Here is a 23404-nt window from a genome sequence, read left to right on the forward strand (position 1 = left end):
CTAGACCTACAGAAGTCACTGGCTCTTACAAGATTACCCACTGGTACTTAGTTTTAAACGGGTTACAGTTGTCCCTCAGTATACACAGGGGCTCAGTTCCAGGACACCCCACCCCCCCATACCAAAAGTTGCATTTGCTCAAGTCCTTATGTAAAATGTCATAGTTTGCAAATAACCTACACACATCCCTCCCGTATACTTTCAATCATCTCTAGATTAATTATAATACCTAATACCATGTAAATGCTAGGTACATAGTTGCCAGCCATGGCAAATTCAAGTTTTGCTTTTTGGAACTTTCTAGAATTTTTTTCCTAAATATTTCTGGTCTCTGGTAGGTTGAATCTGAGGATGCGGAACTTATGGATATGGAGGGTCAGCTGTATTTTCTTCACTCACTGTCTGTGTATCTCCTTGTTTGCCTCTCTTAATTCTCATTAAGAGCTTCATGGCATTAGACCTGCTCTTTATTGATGTATTAGTTTCCTATTACTATTTTAACAAATTACCACAAACTTAATGGCTTAAATATTACAAATTTATTATTTTGTAATTCTGGAGGTCAGAAGTCCCAAATGGGTCTCATTGGGCTAAAATCAAGGTATTAGCAGGGCAGTGTTCCTTTCTGGAGGCTCTGAGGAAGAATCTGTTCGCTTGCCTTTTGCAACTTAGAGGTTACCTGCTTTCCTTGGCTCATGGCCCCCTTTTCCAAGATTGGTCAAATTCTTCTCATGCTGCCATCTCCGATTTTCCCCTTCTGCTTCTCTCTAACACTTTCACGGACCTTGAGATTACATTGGACCCACCTTGATAACCCAGAATAATCTAATATTTTTAAGTCAGTTGATTGCAACCTTAATTCTCCTTTGTCATATAACCTAGCATACTCACAGATTCCAAGGATTAGGATGTAGACATCTTTGGGGGGCCATTATTCAGCCTACTACATTATTCAGCCTACTACTACCTATTACTAATACCAAACTATTTCACACAATACATATCATACAATAATTCCTCAGTAACTGTTGGCTACCATCATTTATTACTACTTGCTTCTCCTTGGCCACTCCCCAAACCCCCCAGCAACCCAGCTGCAATTTGCATTTGAATTTGAAGAAATGAGAAATTGCACTGTTTACATTTAAGGGGGGGAGGTGGGAAGCAAACCCAGATTTTTGGTGGTGGTGGTTTTGTGGGGGCGGTGACATTCTCATACCATAAAATTCATCCTGTGAAAGTGTATAATTCAGTGGTATTTAGAATATTCACAGGGTGTGCAACTGTCACCATTATCTGATTCCATAATATGTTCATCACCCCAGAAAGAAAGCCTGTACCTTAAAGTAGTTGCTCCTCATTACCCCTACCCCCAGCTCCTGGCAGCCACTAATCTACTATCTGTCTCTATGGATTTGCCCATTCTAGACATTTAGTGTGAGTGGAATCATATAATATGTGACCTTTGTATCTGGCTTCTTTCGTGTACCATAATGTTTTTGAGGCTTATCCACATTTTAGCATACATCAGTACTTCATTCCGTTTTTTGGCTGGCTCATATTCCATTGTACGGATATACCACATTTTGTTTATCCATTTATCAGTTGATGAACAGTTGGGTTGTTTCCACCTTTTGGCTATTAGGATAATGGTGCTCTGAGCAGTCGTATGCTAAGTTTTTGTATGGACGTATGCTTTCAGTTCTCTTGGGCATATACCTAGGAATAAAATTGCTGGGTCATATGACAACTCTGTGTTTCACTTTTTGACTAACTACCAAACTGTTGTCCACAGTGGCTGCATCATACTATATCGGCTTCACCATTATACATTCCCACCAACCTAGATTTTAAGTTATACAAAATAACAAGTGAAGTGGCCTACAAATAAAATATCTGAGAGCCAACATACTAAAATAGTTACTATTTGTATTTTAATGTGACTTCTCTGAAGGAAAAAGAATTGAAATTCATAAAATGAATAACTTTTCTGTTGAATCAGATCCTCAGAAATCCAGTAGAGGGAATTTAGCTTTGGGTCTTCCCTAAAAGCTGATGTCAATTACAGATTGGCACTTGCCCTTGGCGCTTGCCGTCTACCTCTGCAAGGATTAAATCATGCTGCAGCATGCTGACTTTCAGCAGCCCCCGAAAGGAGCTCAGGGCAGAGAGCAGAGATGAGGCGCTCTGCGAAAAACTGGCAGAACAGCTCTTCAGATAGTTAGATATTTTCAGGAGCCGACTTTATGAGCCCAATTCTTGTATCTCCTCATATCTAGAAAAAGCACTAAGATCCTTCATGGTGACATCTGCTCCTTGTGACTAGCAGTAACCTTCACAAGACTAGCAGAAACCTTCTGCAAAAAATATGCGCTTGATTGCATGTACTCCCCCTTCACCCAAATCACATGTATACTGACCTTCTCCCCAGCCTCTTTAGGGCAGTTTCTCAGAGCTATCTGAAATGCTGTCTCCCAGACTGTAGGCCTCATTTTGCCCCAGATAAAACATAACTCGCGATTCTCATGTTGTGCATTTTTTTAAGTCGACACTGAGGAATATTATTTTTATCTATGCATGACTGAGAACTTAGGATGTTACGTTAGTATTTACTTTCTGATGCCAATGAAAATAGTAGCCTATAAATTGGCACTTCACCCTCAAATTATACTGGTGTCTGGGCCCTCGTCTTGTTAGAAAAAAAACTGGCAGCTTCCATTATTATTCATAAAATGATCACATGTAGATTTGGCATACTAAATATAATATATGACTGCATACTTGAATGTAAAGTCGTAAGAGCTCATGTTTTCTCTTTTCGTATCAGAAACAGTAAATGATACCTCCATGGGTAATACAAATGAGGAAAAAAGCCTTAATAGATGTTGTATAAAGTTGCATGAGGTAAAAAAAAATGACCAGTTTTCTAGCTTAGATGATACAACATATCACATTGCAATAATAGGAACAGTGCTAACTGAAACATAAACGTTTCTATAGGAATAATGCAGCAGTGTCTCTCGTTTGCCTACCTTAAACTCAAGTGATTGCTGAGAAATTCCTTTCTCCTCACCAGAACCAAGCTAATTGTTCTTCACCCTCTTCTGACTTCATGCAACTGCAAAGTCGAGATTTTGTGACCCTGACTTCCGTCCCTACCTCTGACACCTTCCACCCCATCAGAGACATGGGGGGAGGAACATGAAGTTGGGGGGTAAAGCAGAACTAATTGGAGACCCTGGTTCACTGACATTTACCAGGCAGAGGATGCTGGACAAACTACTTAACCTCTTCAACCTCTCTGTTCACATGTAAAATGAAGGAAGTCATCATACTAGTTTACAGCATTGTTGTGACTGGTAATGACTTACAACAGTGCTTTGAAGGTAGTAAGAGCTACATAGGTGTTTGTTAAGTAAATTAAGTACCACTTTCATTGACTGCACATAACAAGTACTCAAGAAATAACTACTGTTATTCAGTCACTACACAAATATTACTTGACCACCAGACCCTCCTCTAGGCACTGGGGATACAGTCGTGATCAAGACAGACCAAGTTCCTTCTCCAAGGAGCTTACATTCTAGTAGGAAAGACAATGAATAAATATGTAAATTAATAGCCAGTCATAGTAAGTCCCATAAGAACAGTGAAGTAGTTTATGGGGTGGGAAAGTAGGTGAGGGGGGAGGGTACACACTGTGGTACTGTTTTAGAGTGGTCAGTGAAGTCCTTTCTGAGGAAGTGACATTTAAGTAGAATTGCCGCTCACCTCGCTTTCTTTAGTATTTGCTCCTTGACTTCTCCCTTCACATTTCACATTTTGGTGGCTTTCTCTTGTGCTCCTGATGTCCCTATTTGCCTCAAAATTTGATTGAGGAAAGAGATGGAATCAGGAAGTTTTTCTGATCTGTAGCTCAATATACTAAGGAAGGGTTTAAATGTTCAAGTTCTGAGTTTGTCTTTGTTCTGAGTAAACATCCTTGCCTTGCTCCCAGAGGAAGGGTATTGGGCTGGCAACCTCGTGGTCACATTTTATTTGACCACCATAATCACCTCTGTTAAGTTCATGTTAAACTCAAAACAACAAAAATGCTCCTGGCTATCATTTATTAAGTGCCAGACACTGAGCAAGGGGGCTTACAAGTGTTTTGTCATTTAATCCTCACAGCTAACTTTATGAAGTAAATATTATGTCTCTTAATTACAGATGAGTGAAGAGACTTTATCCAAAAGCAGACAGCTAATAGTAGCAGAACCAGGATTCAAGCATAGAACTTTCAAAGCATCCACTCTCTCTAGCACCCTTATCTGCCTGCAGTGATCATTATCACTGTTCTCATTAATTCCATACTAGAAGAGTAAGATTACATGGTTTAAAATATAATGTATTATATATTTAAGGATTTGATGTTTGCTTCAGTTAGTAATTTTTCTATATTAGGTATTAAGAAAATACGGTAATTTTAAAATTTACCTTTAATTGAACAACTACTTTTCATTCAAATACAGTATTTCCCTAATATGTACCAGGCACTGTTCTAGGTGCATCATCTATTTTTCCTGTATATACATTTAATATACACTATAATCCTCAAAAGATAGATATTTATCCTTATTTTATAGATGAGAAAACTGAGACACAAAGTGATCAGCTAAGTATCCAAAGTTAAACCGTACATGATGGAGCCAGACACTGGGTCTGTTTATTGCAGGGGCTTAACCTACATCATTCTCCTTCACAGAGAAATGAAAAGATGCAGTCTCGGTTCTCCAGAAGCAAAGCCAAAGATACTATCAGTGTAGGCTGATAGATCTAATAATTTACATATACATGTTACAAATTTTATCTCATTTAATCTCCACAGTAAGCTTCATCAAATGGTGGTAGTGGCAGAATGATATAGGTGGTATTATTAAGTGTTAGTATTAGCTATCTGCTACAGTATCTGCCATTCACAGCAGACTGATACATGCTATCTAAAGGATCAGACAAAGGTGAAGAATCAGACAAGATGCTGTGAGAACCCAAAGGGAGAAGGGGAATACTTGCAGTAGGATCTTAGTACTTGAAGGGGAGCTTAGCTCAGACATTAAGAAAGCTATCATTTGACCTGGGCTTTGAAAAAGAAAACTGGCTCCTATAAAGGTCTCTAATGTTATCCCCAGTTGACAGAGGGTGTATCTAAGAGGAGTAACTTGGTCGCATAGCTAGTTGACAGGGCAGGGCTTATAATTTGGAGTCAGACGTACTACCATTGCACCACGAGGTCACTATAATTTGGTTTACCTTCCCCTTCACCTAGCACCCTGATCCTTGTGTCGAACAGCATACTAGGAAAGACTCATTGGCCTTTTGACATCTCTTTCTGAAGAAAGCTGAGTCCCTGAATCTGTTGGACTCCAGAAACAAAGTATGTAAGGTTAAAGGGAAAAGAGAAGTCACAAGAGATCAGGGTCAGCCAGATCAGCCACTCCTTAAGAGTCAAAAGATCCTGAATCTGCCATTGATTTTCTGTGTATGTGGCCTTGGACCTCGCTCTCCTTATCTGCAGAATAATATATAGGCCAGTGTTTCTCAAACATTTGCATGCATCTGAGTTACCTGGAAGGCTTCTTAAAACAAAAATTGCTGGATCTGGGATGAAACCTGGGTTTTTGTATCTAACATGTTCCCAGGTAATGCTGATGCTGCTAGATCAAGGACCAAACTTTGAGAACCACTGATCTCTTCTCTGAGATCTTATTTCCTCTCTAATTCTCTACTTAAAAACTGCTAGCATAGAAATCAGGAGGTCTGGACAGTATAGTTACACCTCCACTAAGTATGCTACCTTGAGCAGTCGCTTAACGTTTCTCCGCCTGTTTCTCCATCAGTAAAGTGGGACTCACAATTCCCTGTGGCATAGGATGAATGAGAAAACTTTCTCATTTGAAGGAAACCCCTTTTGAAAAGGATAAATTACCTTTTTGTGTAAATTGTGTAACATATCCATTTGTTAAATGAAGATTCTACCTTCAAAGTGAAAAAACAACAGAAAATGTCTCTTTTCCCTTTTTTATATAAAGGAAAAGAAGCTTATTGCAAAAGGAAGCGTACTCAATGGAGAATGTACTTAAAATCCAAATGACCCATGAGGGACCCCATCCCGTTTGGAGATAAAAGTTTCCCTGACATCCGTTTAACAAATTAATAAAAAAGAACATAAATAAAAGAGAATAATAACTTAGGGCTATCTGGGCACCTGAGTCTGTGAGCCCTTTAGGGCCTTGGCACCTAAAGAGAAAGGGAAAAAAGATCCTGTTCTCTGAGGCTTTGAAAGTGCCTTTCCTTGAGGCATTAGGGAAGCTCTGGGGGCCCTAAGAGCTGAAGGGCTGAGAAGCCTGGGGCATGAGTCTATTTGATCCAATAAAGAGCCAGGAAAAAAAATGGCTGGTAAGTAATTTTGCTATTTCATTTGGTGCAAAAGAGAAGGCAAAACACCAGAATATTCAATGAGCCAAAGCACAAAATGTGGTATGGATGTGAATGCAGGCTGACCCCTTCTCAAGAACATTTCTAAGCCTGAATGAAGCACTCACTGTGGAGGCTAATGGACAATAGCACGCATCTTAAAGCGTAATGACCCTTTTGTTTTTCTGATAGGCGAAGATGAGGACGAATTTGAGAATTTCATGCTGCCTCTTACAGTCTCTTTTGAAACAGTGTTACAGATATTCAATAACAACTTTAAGCAAGAAGATGTAAAGGTGGGTTTGTTTCCGAACATGAGAAAAGATGATTTTGTTCATTCTAGGATGTATAGATTCAGAAAAAGGTCTGCATATTTGTGTGTGCTTTGTGCTTCATCAATCTTAATTTCCCAATTGCATGTGTCTTTGAGTTGTACTTTTCATACAAGTACTTTTCTAGTTTCTTATACAAATGGACTTTGAGGTTATCGAATGATTTCAGAGAGCTTATGATTAGATGATGCATTTGTCTCTCGTGGCAATATCTTTTAAAAGAACATTTCTCGTGGGTACACCACTTTAAACGTCCCTATTCCCTCATCTACCCCACACTATGTGTTTCAACATATTTATATGGAGGAATGCACAAATGTACACATGCTAAAATACTACATCTCTAAATATTTTTAAACAAGAATTTGTATAAATCAAGACTTTATTAAATGGCTAGGCATATATGTATAAATAGGAGCTGGTCTTGAAGTATTGCATTCTTAAACTGAACAAAGTGATTAGGGTAACTGATAGCTAAATAAGGTTTTTATGTGCCTGTGGGAGCCATATTAGGATTGATTTGACAAGTCAGTTCAGCTGTGGCAACAGTCATAATATCTAAGACAACATTATGTTTTATTAGTAAAATCCTTAAGTGTAGCAAGCTGTTTGTGACAAAACAGCCCCATATTTTAATATGGGGGATGGGGAGCACAAGATCTGCTAAATAGGAATAACATCTTCTGAAATTCTGATGTATCAGGGCTGTATTAAATAGATTGACACTGGTTATTATTCTTAAAAGACTAATAAATATATACCGAAAATGTAGGCACCTTTGTTGGTGATACTTGAGTCATGTTTTATTGTTATTTGAAATGTGTTGAAAATATTGACGGTCATTTTGCATGGCTCCTCTTCTCTCTACCAAAAAAAAAAAAAAAAAATTAGCAGTAAGAAGCCAAATAGAAGAATGATGGCCTTTGGTGATTATTTAGTGTAATTCTTGTACTAAAAAATAATTAACTAAATACTGTACCTTTTATTTTGACGTAGAGTTTTTGAAATGCATGTTTATCAACATGCAATAGTCATAGAATTTTTAAAACCGAAAAAGGATCTTAGAGATTTTCTTTGTGTTTATAGTGTTGCTGAAATTCTTCACCAGAGTTTCTACTCAGGTTAGCTATATTTTTTAGATGTCTCCCAAATATTTTTAATGACCAGAAAAATCTTTGCAACTTTAAGGTGGTTATTGCTGCCCTTTATATCAAAAAGAAGCCGTGAGGTTGAAAAACACTATCTTTATAAAAATTACATTTGTCTCATTTGAAGATTTCATTATACTCCAAGCCTGTTTTGATGTAATCCCATCTAGTTTGATAGAAACCATCTTCCTAGAGTCATTTTTAATGGAGTTCCTGTGATATATCCCTAAACCAGCAAGTTCTTAACGACCCTGGAAAGTGACTGCTTGATTACACTTTAACGGTATTTGCAAATAAAATCACAAGTAATTAAGGGGAAATCTCCAGGCTTTTGAGCAAGTTTGATGCATGATAACTGCCTGATTCAGCTTCATCTAGAGTAATGCTGTGTAGGCAACAGCTACTGAGATCAATAGCAACGTAATGATAGTGGCAGAATTAAGTGAGTAACCTGAGAACTGTGCCTCAGAATGCATGCAGCTGCCACGAACCAAGGCCACACAGTGCACTCCGTGCTTCCGTCCTAAATGTTCATCAAAAGACGCCCTGCAGGAAAATGGAGTTAGATGCTCTTTATTGCTGATCGTGTCTCTTGCCACATTTATCAGGGAAATTGGATTAGCAGTTGGCAGCTGCAGGTAGACAAGATTCTGCAGTGATTAAATATGCAGCTTGGCTGCATTTGTTGTGACAGACCTTTAGTAAATTCTACTGTAAGCACCATCTGTCTAATTTGTATAAAGAAAACTTGGTGCTTTAAGCTACCGATAAAGAACTAAATCTGTTGCTTTATCATAAACAAAACTTTTGCAGTAAATGCTTTTAAATGTAATTTATTAGGTTAAGCCTATTTTTCTATCATGATGAATAAATAATACATGCAGAAGTGCTTTCAGGTACTTCATTTTGCAAGTACTAGAGATAAAAACAGTTCTGTTTTGTTCTTCAATGAAGTATTCAGTATTCCAATCCACAGGAGGTAATGCCGTTAAAATATCTCTATGAAAATGCTGCAGGACTGCCAAATTCATTTAATTTGCAACCCTTACCAGGATTTTCTAACTGCCTACTTATTGATAGATATTTTTCAAATGCGGATTTCAGGATAAACATAAGCATTAAGGACCTACACTGCCAAATTGAAATATGGTTGTGAGAGAAGGAAATGCTGTAAAACTCTTAAATTTACAGCTTTGTTTTCTTACTTAGTCCTAATAAAATTGAAGAGAACATTGAATTTTTGTCTTGGGTTTCTCTTTTCAAAGGAAAGGGAAAAAGAAAGAAATTGCTCTGACAAACCCTGGCTCTAAAGCGTTAGTTCACAGTACGTGTTTCCCCCCTGTGATTGTACCCATAGTAAAATATAGTCCAGTACTCTGACTCCCCATGCATCATTTTTGTTTTGGCCATGACGTCATCAGTTTTAAGGGAAACGAATGAAAACTTCTAGGAGGAAGAGGAGCAGTTAAATAGGAACCTGCTATCTTTAGTCCCTTCGTAAAAACTCCACAATGTTAAATTATTTAAAATCCTGGATTTTCAGCATGCGCACATTAAAAGTTTTCGCACTAAGTGCCAAATGTTGCAAACAGCACTTTAACAGAATGATTTTGCTTTGATCCCTGTAGCAGTTCCTGAATAATTTATCACAGGTTATTGCCTTAATTCTGGAGAGGGATAGAGCAATAAAGGCAGATGAAAACACTCCAGTTGAAACACCTTGGGGCCTGCTCATTCCTCTGACACGGCTCTTTTGTTGGAACTATTTAGAGGTTATTAAGATGTGTCTCCAGAATTAAGAGTATGCTGTAAGGATGAAGACAGCCATCTTAATTCTAAAGACAAAGCACAATGACCCTTCACCTTCTTTTTCTTTGTTGTTATTATATAGTAGAATTATGAGGATAATATTATAGCTGCCCCCAGTAGTGCCACTACAGTAAAGGGTCTGTCAGACTTTCCATTAGAAACCCTGTTTTGGAGGTCAGGGTGGAAGGAGCCGCATTTCAACTGTTTCCCAGCCCATCCGTCTCACACTTGGCACACAGACGGCCGTTCACCATGCAGGAGACTGCAGCACCCAGCAGTTTCTCCTTGAACTATCCAAAAAAGGAATCCTTAGGATTAGATACCCCAGACCTGCCCACTCCCCCAAACAGCCTCACTTTATAAGGACCTCTCATTTTTTAGGTCAGTCAAGTGTTGACTAACTGTAGGAGAAAGGCAACTTTTGAAACAAACCTCTTTGTACTGTTTTAAGTGAGATGGTAAATTGTGGCTCTTCCTCCCCTAAATTTCAGATCATCCCTTGATCTCTGAGATTGTTTGATAGCCTGGGTGAGCTCCTTGTTAACAGTTTTCCTGGTCTCGTACCAGAACTGGGTATCTTTTGACTGTCAAGAAAGTACTTCCTTAGTGTTGTCTGAGTGTCTGTATAGATTATTACAGTACTCTTGCTGCTTTGAGATAAAAGATTGTTTGAGCGTGAGAGATCTGTTTCTCACATTAACACTGCATTTTCCTGCTCAGTCGAATCTTTTGAAAACATATTTAGTTATTATATTGTCATATGCTTCCTCTGCTTTGGAGTAACATTTTCTAAAATGGATATAATTTCATAGATTTGAGTCAGTTAGAGCCCTTCTGTTAACTTGGTGTCTCTTAAGAAAAAAATTTGTGATGAAATAAATATTAACCTTTTTGTGTAATAAGGATAGCCTAAAATATTTTAAGAGCCTTTTGCACTAGACACAAAGTAAAACTTATCGCTCCTGTTGACCGATTTAGAGTTGAATGGTGATGAGTACCTTATGTATATGTGAAAACTGAAGATTATTCGAAGAGTAGCCTGTAATTTGTAAGTGTACATAATAAAAATAGCATCAAAAAAGGCCACTGTAATAGAAAGACTACAAAGAGAATTAGAATAGAATTGTTCAAAGACTTCTTAGAAGACATATTCTGTTCTGGAAGCTGCAAGAAACGTGGAAAGCTGAGAAAGAGGAGAATAGGTTCCAGGTGATGAAAACAGGTTACATAAAACGCAAAATGGTTTAAAGAAAAATAGCAGTCACAGAAGAGAACTACACAGAGAGACTGGCCGATTATAGAAAAACAAGGACTGGTGAGATTATGAAAGGAAAAAGAATAAGTTATTTAAAGAAGCAGAAACAAAAGTTCAGGGTTCACAGATTCAGAAATTCAGATTACCATCATTCTGTAAGCTGTTACACAGTATAGAAACTGAGTATTCTTATAAACAGCTTCCAGTTATATTGAGTCACCTTTTAGGTATGGGGCATTGGGGAAGGGGGATCAAAAATTACAGATACTTGTGACATGAACTATTTCCTACTTTGAAATTTTTGTAGTCATTAAGATGAGGGTCAGCATTCACTTCCAAGTCCTTAATTATAATTTAAACGCCTTCCTAAAGAGACTTTCATTTATTACTAAAGTGTGCGGAAAAGAAAATCTGATAAAATAGTTCAGAGACCATTTTCTGGCAGAATATTTCCACTGAAAACAGTATCTTCAGAAATCACAGTTGCATATCTCAATTATCCCACCCCCTTGTTCTGCAATTATGTTTATTTGTACTCTTTGTTCTGACATTCTAGCATCTGTTCATGGGTTTTCTTTTTCACTTCCCAAGCATCTTCCTAAGGACAGCTTAATTAAGGGTCCAGAGTACGAGTCAGATCTCTTCCATTTAAGAGTCAAGTTTTCATTTTGTTTTGTTTTGTTTTCTCTAAAACTAAGTATTTATGGAACACTTATGTATGTATCAGGCTCTTATTAGGCATTTTTATATAAATTTATTAAATTTATTCCTGACAGTGCCTCTGTGAGAGAGGCATTATTAGCCCCTTTCAGAGATGAGAAAACTGAGACTGATAATTTGCCTTGCCTTAAGTCTTACAGTTAAGAAGTAAAGCTGGGTTTAAATTCAAGTCTTCCGATATTGAGTGTAGAAGAACTCTTTTCCTTAAGTCTTTTCCTTGCTTGGGGAATGTGAATGCCATTCTGGGTATGCCACAGTACCAATAGGTCATCTGGCCAGTTGCATTTTGTCCTAAGTTACTAAAGATATTCCTTAGGGATCTTTAAATGCCAGTGTGCTTTCAGGTTAGACTCCAGATTGCACAGTGGGACTGATTTCTTGCAAGCCAATGTGGTTAAGATTTGTTGTTATTAAATAATGTCTATACCCTGTACATTTCTGTTTCGTGGAATTATCAATACTCTTTTTTTTTCTAATTTGGCGTGATTCAGAAACAAAGTATGTTAGGAATCTAAATGTTTCTAAGCTATTGGAATTATGACTCAGCTCAATTTATAAGAAGCAGAGTTGGTCAGCAGATTTGACGGTCTGTTTGCTTAAAAAGTCTATGACTTTCTATAGAAAGAGATCTGAGCGAGACATTTTAGCTAATGAATCAAAATCAGATATGTGGTCATTATTGCCTGATTATTACTCCATCTGCTCTGTGCTAACGTGAAAATCAATTACTGTGTCTCTTTCCCACTGACAGCGTCTGTTGATCGGGCTGGCAAGAGATCTTCGAGGGATTGCCTTTGCACTGAACACAAAGACCAGCTACACCATGCTGTTTGACTGGATGTATCCTTATTACACTGTGACAATACCAGCTCTGTGCACAGAGGGATGCCAGGCCCCTGGCTTTCGTTTAATAGTATGGCACAGTAGGGAAGAGGAAACAAAGCTAAATGAACTAATGTGTAGTCAGCTAAAGATTACAGCACAGTGGCAGCAGCACAGGTAACTGAGCACAGCATTTGGAGGCCCAGCTCAGAGAGGCCACTGTTTTGGTGCCATTAAATATTGACACCTTAAAAAATCACATCCCCAAATGATTGTTTATGTTGGGGTTGCAGGGATAATTGGGCTGAGGTCTCTAACTCAAGATCAATGGATCCTACCATTTGTCATTTTCAAGGAAATTTGGATTCCTACTCTATCTCAAATAGCAGAGCTGAGGTCACTTTGTCTCTTTGAGGCTCAGTTTATCATGCTGCAGTTTTTCATCCTCATGAAAATATTAATGGACATGAAAAGGGGGAAATAAATCGTTAGGATTTTCATTTGATATAAAATTTGAACTTATCTTTGCCAAGGCTTAGTACAGACAGCAAAACAAATAAACAAGGAAACAGACATCCCCCCACAGAAATGCCTCATCATTAACAGTAAAAAGATTTGGTGTTAGGCAGACCTGGCTTGAATTCCTAACTCTCCATTTGCTGTGTAAACTTTGGCAAGTCTTTTCACCTCTCTGAGTTTCCTCATCTATAAAAGGAGACATCCAGTATCATGGCCTATTGTAACCATTGAAATAGGTAACGCACTTTGTATAATGTCTAGAACATAATAGGTAGTCATAAATGGTTACTATTCATATTGTTTTAACAATATTATACGAATCCTCTTTGATCTTAACAGAAAGTGATAGTTTATGCAAGTCATGTAAGTGTAACATATGTTTTCATGCCTTTATACATGAAACCATCAGAGCACGTAAGAAAATTCTGTAACCTTAAAGTTATTTTTTAAGTTACATTATTTGTCAGTTGCTCTTTTCAGACCCTTCTTATCATAAATAAGAACTTCCCTCATGAATTGAATTACAAAAGAAACTTCCCTCATAAATTAAATTACAAAAGAAACTTCTTAAAGGCAGTCTTCAAGTACTGATGACACAGTTATGGCCGAAAACATAACGAACAGGATCTGGGCATGTTTCAGGGAAAACGCTACACATTAAAGAAATCGTTTAGCATTAATTTTGAATACTTACTTACATTTTTACTTACTGTTAAAACCTACCTCATCAGATTTATGTGCCCATAGAAGGGTTAGAGATAAGAATTTTCCATGCCGTTTAGAAATCATGTATGTCTTTATATCAGCTTACAGAGTACGTGTACAGAGATTGTAGATTTTAACATAGAAGGTCATACAACTCTTTTAACTGTGCAGAATAAACTGGAATTACATATGACCCTTTCATTTCTCTAAACATAAATACAAGCTCACAAAGCAAAAGCTTTCATTTATTTGAAATATTGTAAAAACCTAATTTTAGCACTTTAAAATTAAAATTGATGGTGATCTTGAAGCCAGCCTACAACTCTAGGAGGTCCAGCAATTAATGCTTCACGTTTTCCTCAGCAACAATCTTAACTAAGAGTTCAGATAAGAACTTTCCTCTCAGCATCAAAGAATAGAAATATCTGTCGTAATTGATACTGCCTAAAATTTATAGAACATATTGTAATTTAAGTTTTTAATTAAGTCTGTTTTCCATTTCCTCACTTTGCTCCTTCTTTTGGGCACCTATCTGAAATGAAACTTTTGTCCAGCAGATGGCAGAAAATAGCAAACGGAAAACCTTGGGACTTAACTTTTGTTTTGGACTAGAAACCACTGTCTCCTCCATCTGACTGTAGACGTTGATGTTATTAGGGTCAGGGACGGAGGGCCAAGTGTCAGTTATGCAGGAAGTTATGTTAGATTGCCAAACGGGATGGCTTGGTACCGGCCTTGCTTATAATAAGTGAGTTTCAGTAGCAAATCAGCTTCCTTGGGAAAAGGCCAAAGGCTTTTCATAATTGTATTGACAACAAAATGAATATGATAAATGGTGTTCATTCAGTTGAGGCAAGATTTATAGTTTTCCTTTGAGCAAGGGATAAAAGAGCAAATATTTATAATAATAGTAAAATTTGTTTAAAAGTTACATTATTTGATAATTCAAAGAGCTTTATTAAAATATTTCGAAATACTTTAAGCAGTTTCAGGTGATAGAGTACAGATTCTTTCCAAAGTATTCTAGTAATGTAAAAATGAGCAAGTATATGATTAAAAAAAAAAACATGGATATGAAAGTCGTTTATTCTTCCTAAAATATTGATATGTCAAACCATCAGTGATGATTCTAGTATTACTGCTGGAGAAAGTTTATTTGCCTTTTATCCACATAAATGTGTGTGCTTTAATTTGCTGTATAGTCCTTAGCATACAGAAGAAACATCCTATAAGAGCACATGTCATCTTAAAGTCAAAATGCATTTTATTTATCGTGATTATTTGATAAAATGCTATTTTAGTGGTTAGCTATTTAATTTAAAAACATTTCTATAAACACTGACTGCATTAACTGGTACACGGACTACATTGCTTATCACTCTGTCCTTCCAAACCTAAATTGCCTGAAACTACACAGCAACCATGTTGATAAATTGTCCCACTACTGGAGAACAGAAGAAGAATCACTGCTGTTTCTTTGCCCCTGTAGTGAGAATGCAACAATATAAAAGCACCTTACCTTGCACTGTATTTAGTCCCCTTGTTTAAACTTTTTCCAGATCATACTTAAACTTAAGTATCAAAAACCCAGCGGGAAATTGGAAAAAAATAAGAGAATGTGTAGGATGCTATTTCCTCACACTCATTCTTTTAATTGTCATAATCCTGATCTTTGAGTACACTGTTTTTCAGTCACGCAGTCAGTGCTGTTGTTTAATACGAATAAACACATTTTACAAAGACAAGACAAGACAAAGAGATTTGTAGGGGAAAAAAAAAGAACTTTGGAATAGGACAGTCTTAGGTTCCAGTCCTGGCTTCACCACTTAACAACCTGTGGGGTTTTGGGTAAATTACTTAATGTCTCAGAATCACAGTTTTCTCCTCCATGAAACAGGGCTAATAATACTTGTATCACAGGTATGTTGTAAGAAGTGAGTGAACTGACATATATAAAGGGCCTAGTACAGTGTCTGGCACAAAGTAAATATACCCCTCCACTGTTGTTAGTTCTTTTCCCTAATATGGAATGAGACAAAGGAATCCGATTTGCTCACTTATTCAGCAAATTTGGCTAAGGACTGTCCTAGGATTCATGAGGGATGTAGATTTCTTACACTCAAATCCCACCGTTACAGTTTAATAGAGTCAGTTAGGTATCTACCTAAACAACTGTAATAAAATACAGAAGGTGATAAGTGCCGTAACAAAGATAGAAATAAAGTGATTGCATTTAGCTGGAGCATCAGGAAAGGCTCTGTAAAGGTGAAGATATTTCTTTGGGTCATATCACATAAGTAGGATTGGATTATTGGAACTGTGAAGTAAGAGGCTTTCAGTTGGTCTAAGCACAGGTTTAGGAAGGAGAGTAGTAGAGAAGATATTTTGTTAAAGATACACTTATCTTATGGTTGGACGCGCAGGTTGTCTGGGACCCTTGAATATCAGGCTAAGGAACTGAGACCCTTATTCCATAGATGATATAAAGCAATTGACGATTTTGACTGACTAACAGAATCAGAATTGTATTTCAAGAAGAGAATAGTCATCAGTATGTTGGACAAACTGAAATAGGGAAGAAGGTAAACCTGAAAAATTGCTGTTCAAAAAGCGTATGTTGAGTGCATTGTGCCAGGCATGAGAAATGAATAAAATGATTGCTTTTTATAAGAATGAATAAAATGGATCGTTCCTTAGAAGCTCATAATCTAGTGGCCATAACAAATAACTAATAAACCATCAATGTATTGTAACAAAGATGCATGCAAAGGACCATATGAACATTTAAGAGGAAGAGATTGGTATTTGGGGCAAAAAGTAGGCTTCCCAGGGAAGTAAAAGTTGAGCTAGGTGTTGAAAGACGGATAGGCATTTGCCAGACCGAAAGAGAGAAGGCTTCCCAGCAGCATTTGCCTCCATGAACAAAGGTATAGATGTTTCATGTTCAAGGAACACCTTTCAATTAAGCTCTGAACTAGCAGGCTATTTCTGTTCTGGAACCACATCCTCACACTCTTATCTCCTAAAATTTTTAACAGAAACCTCTTTTGTTGCCTTCTAGTATATTAGAATGCTTTCTCTACTGTGAAATCTCAGAGGAAAAGAATTACTTTTTTACTCATTTATGCTTTCTTGGGGTCCAGCACATAGTAAGTAACTATTTGATGGACGGATGGATGTCATCAAGAAGCAAACCTCATTCTTTTCAGTTTTTCATATTTAGCATCTTATAAGGCAATAGCATATCATTAATTTTTTTATTTTTTATTTATCTGGTGTTGACCTTAGGAATCCATTGGGGAGATCTAGGTGAAAGCAGTTAGATCTGTGCCACTTCTGCCTAAGGTCTCCCACTGTCTTCCTCCTATCCATATATACATAGTTCTCACAAGGCCACTGGAAAATTAAACTCTTAGAGTGGGTTCTGATTCTCACCGTGTAATCTGAGTCTGGCACTCTCACTCTGAAATCCTTTTAACCTCCCTGCTTGGTAGACCTTTACTCTGCTTTCCAGTAATCACTCATTTTCTCTGTGGCAGTCACCTCTGTCAGAAGCATATTAGAGTTGGCACCACTCTCATTCCACACAGAAAAGGGAGCATCCCCTCATATCCCGGGCCTTATCCCATAGTGAATACAGTGTGCTCTGAAAAGTATGATGGTCCTGATGTCTTTAGAATGCCTTGCAAAGGGGCATCTGTGTGCTTATGATATTCTTAGATTCTGAGATTTGGGTCTTTTCAGTCTCCTGATGAGTCTTCCAGATGCTTTCCCACTCGTGATCGCTGAGTTTGTACTCAGATCTCTTGGTGGAATATTTTCTCACCTGTACTCCTCTGGCACTGTTTCAGAATTTTGGTACTCAGAGCATTCCTATTATGTGTGCACCACCCAGACTCAAGCATGAATTCACCAAGAAAAAAAGCCATGTCTTACTTATCACTGGACCCCTGGCACAGTACATAGCACAGAGTATCTACCATCTATCAAAAATAACAGATTTTCTAGTCCATAGAAAAAAATAAAACAGTAAGTTATCTGACAAAATAGAGTTAATAATCAAGTTTATTGATTTTATATTTTTCATTTTCATCCAACTGAAACCTCATTCACACATATACACTCACTTCTTATCTCCTCTCTCTGCCTTATTTCCTTTGTAGCACTTTCTAAAGGATCATGTCTATTCTATTTTCTGTCTTATTAGAATATAAATTCCACGAGGGCAGGGATTTTTTTAATGTTTGGTTCACTGATGGCTCCAGAGAGTCTGTAACAGTGAGAAGACATTTATAGAATAGGCCTTCAATAAATACTTAAGTAAATTGTTCGTATATATTCAAATACAGCCTTAACATGGTATATCTAGGGGGACAAAAGTATTGCTTTTTGCACTTTTAGGGAGCCTGACACTCTTAAGATATTTAAGGGCTTATTTTCACTAAATGTTATGTGAATTATTTCCTGAAGCTTCAAAGTGAAATGCACAGCTTAAAAGAATCAAATAGGTAGGTCTAATTAAGTATGCTACACCTCATTTTTAGGTTGGCAGGTTTACCACAACAAATGTTTATTGAAATCTATTTTGTGCCAGGTCCATGCATACAATAAGTACCTCTGCTGTGCTCTCAAAAAGCATATAATAGGAGAGATAAGGTGCTATGATAGCACTAACACAGGGTACCAGAGCCTTACGTAGGAGACACACTTAGTCATGGGGGATTAGGGGAGGTGTCACGGAGGCTTCTTGGAATAATTGACATGTATATTGAAATATGAGGGACAAATAGGAATTAACAAGGCCATAGTAGGGAAGCACAGGTCTTTGCCCTTGAGAAACTCACTATCTAATGGGGCAGATGGGTAACACAAGCAACCAACCATAATACAGTTTGTTATAAGAGAGACGTGGTCAAAGTGCTCATTGAACTTAGATGAGGAAGAGATTGATTCCTTTTGACAAAAAAAGAGAACATTTCACCATTCCAGGGGAAGTAAAACTTGAGCTAGATGTTGAAATACAGTTTGGAATGTGTTAGGCAGACAAAGCAGCATATAGAGGAATAGAGACAAGAGAGAGTCGGCATCAGTGGGTTTGCAGAGAATTAAGAATGGCCAAACCATAGATAAGGGGAGGAGCACTAAGAGATGAGACTGGAGGTAGGCAGGGACCAGATATTAAGGACCTTGTTTGCCATGCTAAGGAACTTGAAATTTATTCTAAGAGCAGGGAAGAAAATTGTGATCTTTTCTCACCATGGAGATCACTACCCATACCACACAGGAAAGGAACAACATGAGGTGATTCCGTTCAGCACTTCCATCTGAAACAAAAAGACAAGTACACTGAAAAACATCAGAAAGAGACAGATTTAGGGATTAGGAAAAGAAAAAGGAAATGAAGGTAGTGGTATAGGAAGGGGTTTTTCTGCTGCAGTTTTAGGCCTTAATTTTATATGTCTGTGTCCATTTGTTAGGAGGAGGCCAGTTACGGGTTAAAGGGTCAGTGGAGCTGAGTCAGAGTTTTCCAGGTTCTGGTGGTTTCAGCCATTGACTTAACAGAGACATGCACTCCTTAGTATTGATGAGGGTGTTTGAGAATTTCTCCTTGAGTGTACAAGGGACTACCTTTTAGCAAACTGACCTTGAGTTGAGATTAAAAATTACCCAAAGCTTTTCTTCAAGCTGTCATCCCCAGCGTTCCTTGGGGCTATAGTGGGACTAAGCAGAGTTAAGTCAACAACTTAAAAGAATGTAGATAATTTCTAAGCTGGGAGATAAATGCATGGGCTTTACTATTTCCCTCTACTTTTATGTATTTTAAAAGTTACATAATAAACAACATTTTTTTCTTAAGTAGTTTGATGCCCAACAAACTCTGATAATAGCAATTCACATTTTTTACCCCTCATTAACTAAACTTATTTTCCTTTCCTGCAATATTAAGCATAATTCTTTAAATATGTTACATGATACTTCATAAGTATGCTAAACACAGAACAAATGTGGATTCCTTTTTTTTCTTTTTAAGTGGCACCAATTTTCAGAAACAATATTTCTTTTGACCCTTAAATTCTTTAACAGGCTTTATAAAAGGTACCCAACATATATTCCCATTCTTCAGAGGGCTGTTGAGCAGTGGTATGGAGAGCCAGCATGTACAACTCCCATCTTAAAACTTATGGCAGAACTGATGCAAAACAGGTAAGAGGTAGCATAGGCAAGTGAAAAGATCATTTACTATTTGGTAGCACTCTTCAGAGGTCAGACTTTCCTGCCTGGTGTCTGTATATTTAAGACTTAGCAAGAACCCAGGAACCAAAACTTAAGATGATCAGTTGAAGGCAGTAGAATTAGAGATATAAGGTTGAGACTTTGGGTGAGAAAGAATTTAGTATACTTAGGTGTATATGGGGACTATGGGAACTGGGAAAAAAATTGGAAGACTGCAGCCACCATTATTTAAAAGATTCAAAAGCACAAGATGGAGGAAGGTAGGTTTTTGTTTTGTTTTGTTTATAAATTTATTTATTTTTGGCTGCATTGGGTCTTCGTTGCTGCGCGCAGGCTTTCTCTAGTTGCAGCGAGCGGGGGCTACCCTTAATTGCGGTGCACGGGCTTCTCATTGCGGTAGCTTCTGTGCAGACCACGGGCTCTAGGTATGTGGGCTTCAGTAGTTGTGGCTCGCGGGCTCTAGATCGCAGGCTCAGTAGTTGTGGCGCACGGGCTTAGTTGCTCCGCAGCATGTGGGATCTTCCTGGACCAGGGCTCGAACCCGTGTCCCCTGCATTGGCAGGCGGATTCTTAACCACTGTGCCACCAGGAAAGTCCCAGGGCAGTTTTAACTGTCTCATTGCTTAACTGCGGTTCTGTAGAGGAGGAAAGGAGTTTAGAGGTCTCTGAGTTGAGATGCTTTATTTTATGGATAAGAGAGCTGAGTCCCAGAGCAATTCGTGGACACATAGTTTGTCTCAGAAGCCCTGGGGATTGTTCCTGCCTTGACTTCTAAGTTATCCTTCTTCCTCTGTGCCAAGATGCACATATGTGGATGATTTATGCACTCACAATTTTTATTTAAATAGCAACTACCACACTTCTCAGAAATTGCCTAGGTGACCTTATAATTTGCATAGACAAGCAGAGGTTCAGGTTCTTTGTATATAAATATTAACAAAGGTGTAGCTAAAAGAGAAAAACTGCAATAATATAATTAGTTTTACCTCTTTAAAATATGTCATTATGAATATGGCTTAGCACCAAATTACCTGTCACTTAGCCATACTGTTTCATCAGTTCCTCTTTGTAAATTGCGTGTTGGAAGGGAGATATCCAGACAGGGAAGGAGCATGGGTTGCAACTCTAATTTGATCTATGGTGCTGAGTTTTTCACAGCAATAATTTAAAAATTTTAAAACAAGAGGCGGGAAAAGACCTGGCAATACTCACATAAATAAATGTGAGTATTCTTTTGAAAGCTGTTAGTTTTTTTAAAACTGTTTTCTAGGTGCCTTAAATACTAAACGAAGGGTGGCTATATAGTTTATATTAGAAATTTAGTTTTTATTAAATTACAGTTTTTTCAGCCAGACAATTAATAGTTCATATTACTGATAATAACATTTAATACTAAAGGAAAAAATCATTACGTTGTATATTGTAAAGTATTTTATATCTGCCATAGGTGGATAATTCATATCTAGCACAGTTGTCCAAAGAACTACCTGGTAAAAATTTGTAATCCCAGAAAATGTTATCTTGTCTATATTTCTCTGGAACCTAATGTGAGTTATGTATATACATTTCTTTAATCGGAATTCTATGCCAACAATCAAATGTTTCCAGTAGTATTTCTAATAAGTTATAATTGCACTTAATTCTGAAGCATTTTGAAAAAACATAGAGAAGCAGCAATTTATTCTATTCCTAGCAACTTATTCTGTTCCTTGGCAAATATCTTTGCTTTTTGGTGTTTCTTTGCTATGACCTATTTCATATTTTTGCTGATCCTTTTAAAAATATACCATTATTTCTTAAAAGCAGAGCAACAAGGTATATTGGAGCCAACTAAAGCCAAAGTGATGTTAAAAAAGCAAATATTATGTCAGGATGGCATGTCAGTCCTTTACACTTTTCAGACTGTTCCCCAACCTGTTAGGAACTAGGGAAGTAGAACTGTTCTTATTTAGAACTTCTGGGATTTGTTTCTCTTTACTTGAGCTATGTTCAATGGAAACTATAGTCTGTATGTAATTTAATGTGTTTGAAATATGCTTGAAATATCAAGTGATTCATTATGCATATGAGCAGCATTAAAGGTACTTAGATTTCCTGTTATTTTATAATTTGTTTTAAAGATGTGTATTAGGCACTACAGGAGATCTCAAGTGTAAATCTCTATCCAAGTAACTATATAAACTTATACATACTTGGGGTTTTCTTTATTATTATCTATCAACCACTTTGCATGAAAGGAGAGGGGTATAAGAGGTCAGTGATATAGGATGTCTGGATATTGTTTTGACAGATAAAAAGTGAATTCTTTGAATCAGCAAATAAATGAAAATAATTTTATTGTTCTAGTATCTTTATAGTGAGAGAATTAGCACACACATTTTATCAATACTTGTTTAATGGAATGACACTTTAAAAAAGGGATAATTGTACTGTTGCTACTTCTAATAAATTAAAATTCTGGGTATTTTAAACCTATATTTGGTTTTTTATCTGCACATATAGTCTAAATTTTTGCTGTATTTCTTAGGTCCCAGCGTTTGAACTTTGATGTATCATCTCCTAATGGAATTCTTCTCTTCAGAGAAGCTAGTAAAATGATTTGCACTTATGGTGAGTATCCCTTTCCATATTTGTCTCTGCAATATAACTTTTATCTCTTTGGAGGAAAGAATGATGTTAGTTATTTTGTTCTTTTGAACCTTCATATCTGTATGAATTTGTGCAGTGGGTAATAGGGGTGCAGAAAGCCAGGTAGCTATCATATTGACATCAAGAGAAATAAGCAACATGCCTTTGACTACAGATCATGCCTGACCAACTTGATGAATTTCTTTTAGATGAAATTGCAGTGTCAGTAGGCAAAGGGAATACACTGTAGATAGAATATTGAAAAGTTATAGCATATTGAAAATTGCTAAAAGTTACATCAGGGAGTTTAGTGTATTGCGTCAAAGGATGCTTAAATCAGTATGTCACCGGCACTGAATTCTGGAAAAATATCCTGGTAAAGAGCAGGAAATATTTTATTGTAGGAAATTTGGGGGCACTGCATCCTAAGAATCAGAGTTCTACAGTAATGATTGTTCTATTCAATTATAGTACCAAAAAATGTGGTTAGTAGTTAGAAATGAGCGTTAGAACTACCACAAACCCTAATATTTGCCACTTCTGACAGCTTCGTCAATGAAATTCTCAACTCTCTGAGACCTTTATGTAGCCAGGGAATGAGGATATGATGCAACAGATAAGAATCCTCTGTTAGTTCACCACAAACTGACTGAATACTAACTACAGGCTGGACACTTTGCATGGTTCTTCTTGAGAGATGTCTCTCTGTGTCCTCCTTTCCTTTGTCCTCTTCTTTTTTGCCTGTCTGGTCTTACTTTCCCAAATCAACAGCCAACTCT

At 37.3% G+C, this 23404-nt stretch overlaps 1 protein-coding gene across 2 annotated transcripts in view; it reads left to right on the forward strand.

Moving 5' to 3' along the window:
* Positions 1 to 23404, forward strand: part of RANBP17 (RAN binding protein 17) — a 316163-nt gene that overhangs the window by 236819 nt on the left and 55940 nt on the right. For both annotated transcript variants that reach the window (XM_029215882.1, XM_029215883.1), the window contains 4 exons: positions 6646 to 6749; positions 12469 to 12557; positions 19860 to 19967; positions 22525 to 22607. In XM_029215882.1, the coding sequence (XP_029071715.1) occupies positions 6646 to 6749; positions 12469 to 12557; positions 19860 to 19967; positions 22525 to 22607 (384 nt within the window). The remainder of the gene's footprint in view (positions 1 to 6645; positions 6750 to 12468; positions 12558 to 19859; positions 19968 to 22524; positions 22608 to 23404) is intronic.

Source organism: Monodon monoceros, unplaced genomic scaffold (assembly GCF_005190385.1).
Source record: "Monodon monoceros isolate NGI ecotype Baffin Bay Population unplaced genomic scaffold, NGI_Narwhal_1 Super_Scaffold_12, whole genome shotgun sequence".
Lineage (NCBI taxonomy): Eukaryota > Metazoa > Chordata > Mammalia > Artiodactyla > Monodontidae > Monodon > Monodon monoceros.